Raw genomic sequence first — 9,117 nt, 5'->3', positions numbered from 1 at the left:
TTTACTTGGTTCGGAGCCTGTGACGACTCCTACTCCAAGGCCCGCGGTCGTTGACCACTTTCAGTGGGCAACAACTATAGAATCGATAAAGTTTACAAGAATAACAATTACAGCTCAAATTAAAATAATGATCTTATACGGACAACAAGAGATGAAGAAACGAAGCTCCAGGTCGTCAGGAGGTTGTCGCAGTACTTCGGGATCGTGTCGTTAGCAGCTTGTCGCAGAAGGATCACTTGGACGAAGATACATAGAGTGCTGCCTCGAACCCCTCTTTTATACTGTGCTGGAGGCACCTCCAAGCCTGTCTGAGGTGCCTTCAAGCCTCGAGTCTGTCGTGGAGATAAGCGCAGAAATTTTCCTCGCTTATCCAGCTTGAGGCGCCTCCAATCCCAGCTTCAAGCCGCCTCCAGCCTGGTCCGAGGCGCCTCCAAGCTTGCTACGTTGACTTCTTCTGGCTTACACCTGAGGCGCCTCCAAGCTCCATGGAGGCGCCTCGGACACTGTTCATCTGAGACTAAACTCTAGTTTTTGGCCCTACAAAACATGTTAGTCTGCACATACAAACACATCTCGCAAAACCAAGTTAGCACAGATATTAATCATGAAAATAGAATATTCTGACAGTCTTCGGACTGTCCGGGTCTGACTTCGGATTTTTGATCGGAAATCCTAGGTCGACCCAACGCCTACTGTTCCCTCTGCGGGGAACGCATCCTCACCTACTCCACTTAGGAGTTTTACCTATTGCTAGTATGATCCTCCAGATCGACTGGACTTTTGCTCAGTGTTCAACGCTTCCGGACTTTCTACTGGACTCCCGTTTCCCGGCCCGTCCAGTCTTCCACCTGGTTCGCGACACCAGGACTTTCCACCTAGGGTTACCACCTCCTAGGACTTTTGCCTGAAGCCCTCAACCCGCCGAGACTTTCCACATAGGGTTACCGCCCCCTATGACCTAGGGTTACCACCCCCTAGGGTTTTCCACCTACCTAACCGCAGCAAGGACTTTTGCCTAAGTACACTTAGGACTTTCCTGCAAGCTCATTCAAATTGTTAGCTCACAAATAAGCTTAACTTTGAATTCCTTTACCATTATCAAAACAACGGTTCGACCGTCGGATGCTTCCTGCACCAACAATCTTGCCCAGTAGGCATGACTCACATGTCTCATATGATTCAAAATCAAATGAGTCCAGCAAACCATCTTTATAGAGCTGGGATAAGCGATTCTCATTTATATGACCTAAGCGACAATGCCAGAGATAGGTTCGGTTCATTTCATTTGACTTGAACCTTTTGGTACTTATGTTATAGATGAGGTTCTCTAAGTCTAGAATGTAGAGTCCATTCATCAGAAGTGCACTATAATAGAACATATCGTTTAAATAAACGGAACAAAATTTGTTCTTTATTATAAATGAAAAGCCTTTCTTGTCTAAACAAGATACTGAAATGATGTTCTTCGTAAGAGCAGGCACATAACAACATTCATCTAATTCTAGTACAAGCCCAGAGGGCAGAGATAGATAGTAAGTTCCTACAGCAACAGCAGCAACCCGTGCTCCATTGCCTACTCGTAGGTCCACCTCACCCTTCGTCAATGCCCTGCTATTTCTCAGCGCCTGCACATTAATACAAATGTGAGAAGCACATCCAGTATCCAATACCCACGATGCAGAAATAGATAGATTGACTTCTATAACATATATACCTGAAGTAGAAGCCTCACTTCTCTTCTTCTTAAGATCTTCCAGGTATCCTTTGCAGTTCCTCTTCCAGTGCCCGGTCTGACCGCAGTGGAAGCAGGTAGCATCCTTGGCAACCCCTCCTTTAGGTTTCATTACCTTGCCTTTGCCCTTGGCTTGGGACTTTCCCTTACCTTTATGCTTGCCCTTGCCCTTATGCCTTTGCACCATCAAAATGGAGTTGGGCTTTACCTTCTTAAGGTTTAACTCAGTAGTTCTTAACATGCTTAGCAGCTCAGGCAGTGACTTGTCAATTTCGTTCATGTTGTAATTCATGACAAATTGACTATAGCTCTCTGGCAAGGATTGCAAGATCAAGTCAGTGGACAGTTCTTGGCCAAGTAGGAATCCCAGCCTCTGTAGGTTTTCTATGTACCCAATCATCTTGAGCACATATGGACCTACGGGAGTCCCATCTTGCATCTTGCACTGAAACAGTGCCTTGGAGATCTCGAATCTCTCGTGCCTCGCTTGTCATTGATATAGTTGACGAAGATGTTCAACCATATCATAAGAAGACATTAACTCTTGTTGCTTTTGAAGCTCAGAGTTCATCGTCGCGAGCATGAGGCATGACATATCTAATGCATCATCTTGATGCTTCTTATAAGCATCTCGGTCAGTTCAAGGTGCCTCGGGAATGGGCTGCTCTAGGATGTACAGTTTTCTTTCTTGTGTGAGAACAATTCTTAGATTCCTGTACCAGTCCAGGAAATTAGTTCCATTGAGCTTGTCTTTGTCAAGGACAGAATGCAGGGAGAAGGTATTCGTGTTTGTCGACATGACAATCTACAACAGAAATAATGCAGAAAGTAAATATCATATTCCATTTATCATTTAATTAGGCCTTTAACTAAATGATGCTCCCACTGAATTATAGAGTTTTTGTAGAATCAAGTCATGGATGTGGTCAAACCACACTACTAGATTCATACCAATTAGCTATAATTCTCATGGGACAAGATCCACATCATACTACGCCTTGAGTTAGCTTTGGCTAAATCGCCCAAGACTTAGTATGATCGGTAGATAACGAATTATCAATTACATCTCTATGCAACTCTTGTTTATAGGATCAAGATCCTCATTTATACTAAAACTTGAGTTAGCTTTGGCTAAATCGCCCAAGATTTAGTATAAATATGATTTGTATCCTATCTTCCAACCGTTGGAAAATGTCTATAGTTATACCTGATCAAATAGAGTTAACTAGTTATACTCAATCTAATTGAATTTGTACTCACCCAAGCTTTGATAGGCGGGACCAAGATTGTCCCTCCGTACCCTACCAAGATAATATGCGTTGCTCTGCTTTGGCAGATTCAACAACAACAAATGATCGAGGTAGTGATGGGTATCAAAACTTGGTAGGCATTTCGAGTTGACTTGATTAAGATCTAATCTAATCGTTAATGTGTATCATATACACATCAAGACACTAATTACCCTACAATAGCATGCATCACATACACACAAAGAATATAACAATATTCAAAAAATAATGTGACATGGTTATGTCCCTACTACAATCCTCTCTAGCCAAAGAGAAGATCGAATGGTCAACCTAGGGATAGCACCTTCTCTAAGGTCTTCATTTGACCACCTTGTGTTGTCGGCTCCCTTCTTGTAACTCCATCTTCAATTGTACATTACAAAAGTGAAACTTGAGTTACATTCGAGTCTAAAACTATTTTACAATAGGAATATTAAAAGAAGGAGGGCACGACACACATGTCGTGTAACAAAATACAACACGCACAACCAACTGACGGCTCGCAGGTCGTATTATGAATTACAACCACTACAACAAAAATCACTTTTCGCAGCGCGCTATTAACAGCGTACATTAAAAGCATGTCGTTAATAGTATTATTAACGGCGTGCATGTTGATGTGCGTTGTTAATAGTATGAACTTTGAAATAAAAAAAGGTATTAACAGCGCGCATTAAAAGCACGCCGTTAATAATATATTATTAACGGCATGTATTTTAATGCATGCTGCGAATAGTTAATAATAATAACAGCGTGAAAAAGTAGCATGTTGTTAATATGATAAGTTATTATTAACAACGTAAGAAACAGTAATATAATCAATTTTATATATTTTTACCTTGCGTAATATTAATTCCACTTTCTCATAATTATTTTTTCCTTTTATTCTTTAATTTCCGATTCCCAAACTCTTCGCACATCCCGCGCCGCACGCCTGTCAAACTTCCTCCCGAAAGAGGTTTCTCCTGCCGTCCCTCCTCATCGAGACCTTCTCTCCCACACCATCGAAGCCTTCTCTCCCACACTATCGAGACCTCGCCGCCTCCTCATCTCGGTAGCCAGGGATTCTGCCGCTTCCTCATCTCTGCAGCGCCTCCTCATCTCCGCATCCACTCCCTCAAGAAATCTTCGCCGTCTCAAGATCGCCGCCTCTCATCATCTCTGCAAAGACTCCAAATCTCTCCCTGCCGCATCATCGATAAATCGTTGCTGCCTCCCCACCTCCGTAGGCCACGCCCTTTGTCACCTCCTCATCTCCACAGCCGCCCTCTAGACCTATTCCTTGCCTCAAGATATATACTGTGGTAACTTATATTCTTATAAGTGTTTTGTGTTTAAATTTTCTCTGAATTTATAGGCACAATTATGTGTTTGGTTATGCTTTTCCTTTTGGATGCCTGGAATTTTTTTTCCTGTTTGGTTCTACTTTTCCATTGTTTTCGTTCTTAGTAAATTCTTCCTCAGACATTAATATTTACTTACGGATGCAAGAAGTGCTCAAAGAGATAGTCTCTTCAAAATGCAAACTTTATAATTGTTCAAGAGAGAACAAGATATAGTCAATTAGCAATGGTCCAAATATCCCTTTATTTAATCATTACTTAATCATAATATATTATGTGCTAAAACCTAATTTTAATAATTTTTTTATTCTTCTCATTTATTTAGAAGCATCATGTGTAACTTCATGTGCAATAATTTTCCTATGTTTCTGATTTATTTTTATTTTGCTTCATGAGATGCTATAGATGAGACCACTTATGTCACTTAATTTGTATTCAGTATTTTATATTTTAATCAAATTCGAAAAATTCTTAATTACATTGTATTTTCATGCATTAATCTTAGAAAAAAATATTTGTTAATTTGCATATATGCTTGCGTAGTTGTAACTGCATTATTTATCAATTATGTCAATATTACTTTAACATGACAGTAAATACAATATTGAAATTTAATGTTTTCTTAGTTTAAAAAATAATGATGTAGGAATCAGTTTTTATATTTAAGTTTTTGTATTGATTAAGTAATGTTTTGTTTATAAAAATGTTAGGAATATTTTGGGAAAGAAAATTATGGATAAGGAATGGATGCATCTCCCTTTAAGGCTTGTACCAGAGTATGAAGAAGGGGTAAAAAAATTTATTGCACAAGCTAGGGACTATGTAAAAATATGTGAAGTAATCTTATGTCCTTGCAAGCATTGTAAAAATAAGAAGTATCTGAAATTTGACCAAGTGCACAACCACTTAATTATTAAGGGGTTCGATCCTACTTACACTACTTGGGTCTTCCACGGTGAAACTAATAACTCACAATCTCAAGGTGAAGATAGTCCAAGAGGAGTTCAGAAAGAGGATGAAAGTAGAGAGACATATAACTTATATAAGGATGTTTTTGTGCCGGAAGAAATGGTTGGACACACTATATCTGAGGCAAAAGCTTATGAGTTTGATGATTTATTAGAAGATGTAGAAACTCCTCTTTTTCTTGGTCGTACAACTTACACTAAATTATCGGCAGTTGTCATACTATACAATTACAAGTCTACTAATGGTCACACAAACACTAGTTTCAATGAGCTCCTTACGATCTTAGTTGACATGCTTTCAAAAAACAACACACTTCCAGAAACTGTTTACGCGATGAGAAAGTTATTGAAACCATTTGATTTAGGATATGAGAAGATTCATGCTTGCCCAAATGATTGTTGTTTATTTAGAAAGGAGCTTAAAGATCTGGACTCGTGTCCAAAATGTGGTTCCTCAAGATGGAAGATAGACAAAGTCACCACCAAAGTTTGTAAAGGAGTTCCTGAAAAGGTCCTACGATATTTTCCAGTGATACCAAGATTGAAAAGGATGTTTAAATCAAAAGAAAAGGCTGAAGAGTTGATTTGGCACTCGAACCACAAAAGTCAAGATCATATGATGCGTCATCCAGTTGATTCAGTAGCTTGGGATACAATAGAGCATAAGTGGCCAGATTTTGCATCTGATCCTAGAAATCTCCACCTTAGTCTTGCAACCGATGGATTCAACCCTTTTGGCAACCTTAGTTCTAGATATAGTTGTTGGCCCATTATTTTGGTCAAGTATAACCTTCCTCCATTGATGTGCATGACAAAGGAAAATCTTATGCTGACATTACTGATTCCAGGTCCGAAACAACCTGGAAATGATATAGATGTATACTTGCAACCGCTTGTGGAGGATTTGAAGGAGTTATGGGATAGAGGTGTGGAGGAGTATGATGCATTTAGTAAATCAATGTTCAATCTGAAGGCTATTTTGATGTGGACGATCAATGATTTTTCAGCTTATGGAAACTTAGCTGGATGCGCCACAAAAGGGAAACTCGCTTGCCCAATATGTGGTGAAGACATATGTTCTATGTGGCTCAAATTTAGTAGAAAGTTTGCATACTTAGGCCATAGGAGATTTCTTGCTCCTAATCATCCATTTCGTCAGAAAAAGAAGTGGTTTAATGGGAAAAAAGAGAGTAAAGGGAAACCTAGACCTTTGAATGGGTTAGAAATTTTCAATGCATTGAAAGATATTGAAAATGATTGGGGTAAAAAGAAAAAGGGTGTGACTATCAACACTTTGAGGAAAAAGAGAAAAAAGCATGATAGTTCAAAGGAAGAACAAAAACTAGTTCAGCAGTGGAAGAAAAAGTCATTTTTTTCGATTTGCCATATTGGAGTGTAAGTTAATTTGAACTCTGTTTATTAGTTTTTACAAATTTGTTATTTTTTGTTCCTAAATTTTTAGAAATTTTGTGAACTAACACTATGAAATGTATTGATGTTTACCTTTAGGGCCTCTTGCTACGTCATAACTTAGATGTGATGCATGTTGAAAAGAATGTCTGCGAGAATATCATAGGCACATTGTTAAATTTGGAAAACAAATCCAAAGATGGTGTGAATGCTCGCAAAGATTTAGTACACTTAAAAATCAGAGAAGAATTACATCCTCAAGAAAAAGGAGAAAATAAATATCATTTGCCTGTTGCGCCGTACACATTGTCTAAAAAAGAAATGAATGTGTTTTGCTCTAGGTTGAAAAAAATAAAGTTACCTGATGGATATAACTCAAATATTGGTAATTGTGTTTCTATAGAAGAGTGTAAGCTTATTGGGTTGAAATCTCATGATTGTCATGTTCTAATGCAACAATTGCTATCAGTGGCTTTGAGAAATCTTCTACCGAAAGGTCCACGTAATGCTATCTTTTTGTTGGGTGCATTTTACAATGAATTTTGTCAAAGAGTATTAGACAGGAACCGTTTAGAACAATTGGAGGAGAATATTGTGGAAATTCTATGCATGTTGGAAAGGTATTTTCCACCTGCTTTTTTTACTATCTCAGCTCACTTAACAATTCATTTAGCAAGAGAGCTCGCTTGTGTGGACCAGTCCAATTCCGTTGGATCTATCCATATGAAAGGTAATAAATAATAATAATCTTTTTGCAAATTTTATATTATGAAATGATTTAGATTTTTCCATCAACCCTTCTTTCATGTGAAATTTTACTTTATGTTTTAGATTTATGAAAACATTAAAAGGGTATGTGAAGAACCGGGCAAGACCAAAAGGATGTATAGCTGAGTGTTACCTCGCAGAAGAACAAATGATATTCTGTAGTGCTTATATAAAAAAGGCTTCTAGTATTGGTGTTCTTTCTAGAAGGAACGATGATTTGGATGATGGATTATTTGAAGGTCACCCAATTTTTAAAGGGAAAGAAAAGATTTTAGAGGACCACGTGTTGCAAGCTGCACATCAATATGTATTGTTCAATACTGCAAAAGTTGAACCTTACTTACAGTGAGTGTAGTTAATTTCATGCTGCATTTCTTGATCTATTACATATCTTATGTATTCTAACATCTCCCTTCAATGATTTTAAATAGGATGCACATTGACGAACTTAAACAAACAAATCGTCATTTCTCAAGTAACGAAACGTTGTTACAAAAGCAACATATGGAAACATTTGCCAAATGGTTATCAAAACATGTTCCTGTTAATTCTTCAGGCAGAATTGAATGGCTAGCACATGGTCCATGAAATCACGTTACATCTTATACGGGATATATTATCAATGGTCATCGATTCCACACAATTGATGTTGAAAGGTCGACACAAGATAGTGGTGTTTCAATTGAAGCTGATACAATTTATCAATCTAATGCTAATGACAATTCACATAAAGTAGGGAGATTATCATACTATGGGGTTATACGGGATATTATTTTGCTAGATTACTATTCTTTCAAAGTGCCTGTTTTTAGGTGTGATTGGGCCAATCCTAGAACTGGTTTCAAAATTAAAGATGGTTTTACATTGGTCAACTTACACCAAGGCCTAAAAACCTTCAAAATTGATCCTTTCATTTTAGCATCACAAGAAAAGCAAGTATTCTATTCCAAGGATAATGATGAATCAAATTGCTATGTATTGCTAAAAGCACCGCCTCGAGGTCTTCATAACATGAATGTGCTTGAAGAAGATGCGTATACGTCATCAACACCTCTTGATGTGTCCCTAATTGAGATCAACATTATTGAGAAAGAACTGTACTCAAGGAATGACTGTGAGGGAATTGATGTGATTGAGACATGATCCGGCGGTAAGAATGGGGGACCCACTTCCTGAAGGGTCCCAGCCTGAGGACGGATGGAGGGCTGACTAAGCGGGTAATGGCCGCGTCAAGCAGTTGAGCAGGTCCGAGCGGAGCCAGAGATAACCTAGCCATGGGCTTGGGTTTCCGACGCCAAGGCGGGAGGACTGAATGGCCGAGCGGGTGTCTGCCCGGTTGGGACCGAAGGGCCGAACGGGTGGTCCGTTCGGCCAGGATAAGGGCGAGGATACAAAGGTTAGCCGAGCGGCCTATTCATTCGGCTCGGGATATGGGATGTCAGCAAAGGCATGTCTGATGATTAGGCCGTACACAATATTGCACGATGGAGGATCTCACCGTCACATCATGGAGAGGTTGATACAGTAGCGGTATGGCCTTATGGATGCCCTTCTGACAGACCCATACCTGGGCATGGTCGAAAGCAGGTGATTGCTTTGATTGGCAC

At 39.1% G+C, this 9,117-nt stretch overlaps 1 protein-coding gene across 1 annotated transcript; it reads left to right on the top strand.

Moving 5' to 3' along the window:
• The first annotated feature begins 5,432 nt into the window (after positions 1-5,432).
• On the top strand, positions 5,433-8,653 carry LOC122041507. The gene is made up of 5 exons (XM_042601210.1): positions 5,433-6,727; positions 7,084-7,362; positions 7,416-7,472; positions 7,574-7,855; positions 8,323-8,653. The coding sequence occupies exons 1-5, from the start codon at positions 5,433-5,435 to the stop codon at positions 8,651-8,653; spliced, it is 2,244 nt and encodes a 747-aa protein (XP_042457144.1).
• The last annotated feature ends 464 nt before the right edge of the window (positions 8,654-9,117 follow it).

The sequence above is a fragment of the Zingiber officinale genome, chromosome 1B (genome assembly GCF_018446385.1).
Source record: "Zingiber officinale cultivar Zhangliang chromosome 1B, Zo_v1.1, whole genome shotgun sequence".
NCBI classification, from domain to species: Eukaryota; Viridiplantae; Streptophyta; class Magnoliopsida; order Zingiberales; family Zingiberaceae; genus Zingiber; species Zingiber officinale.
The sequence above is the reverse complement of the archived record's forward strand: the minus strand, read 5'-3'. Positions and strand labels throughout refer to the sequence as shown.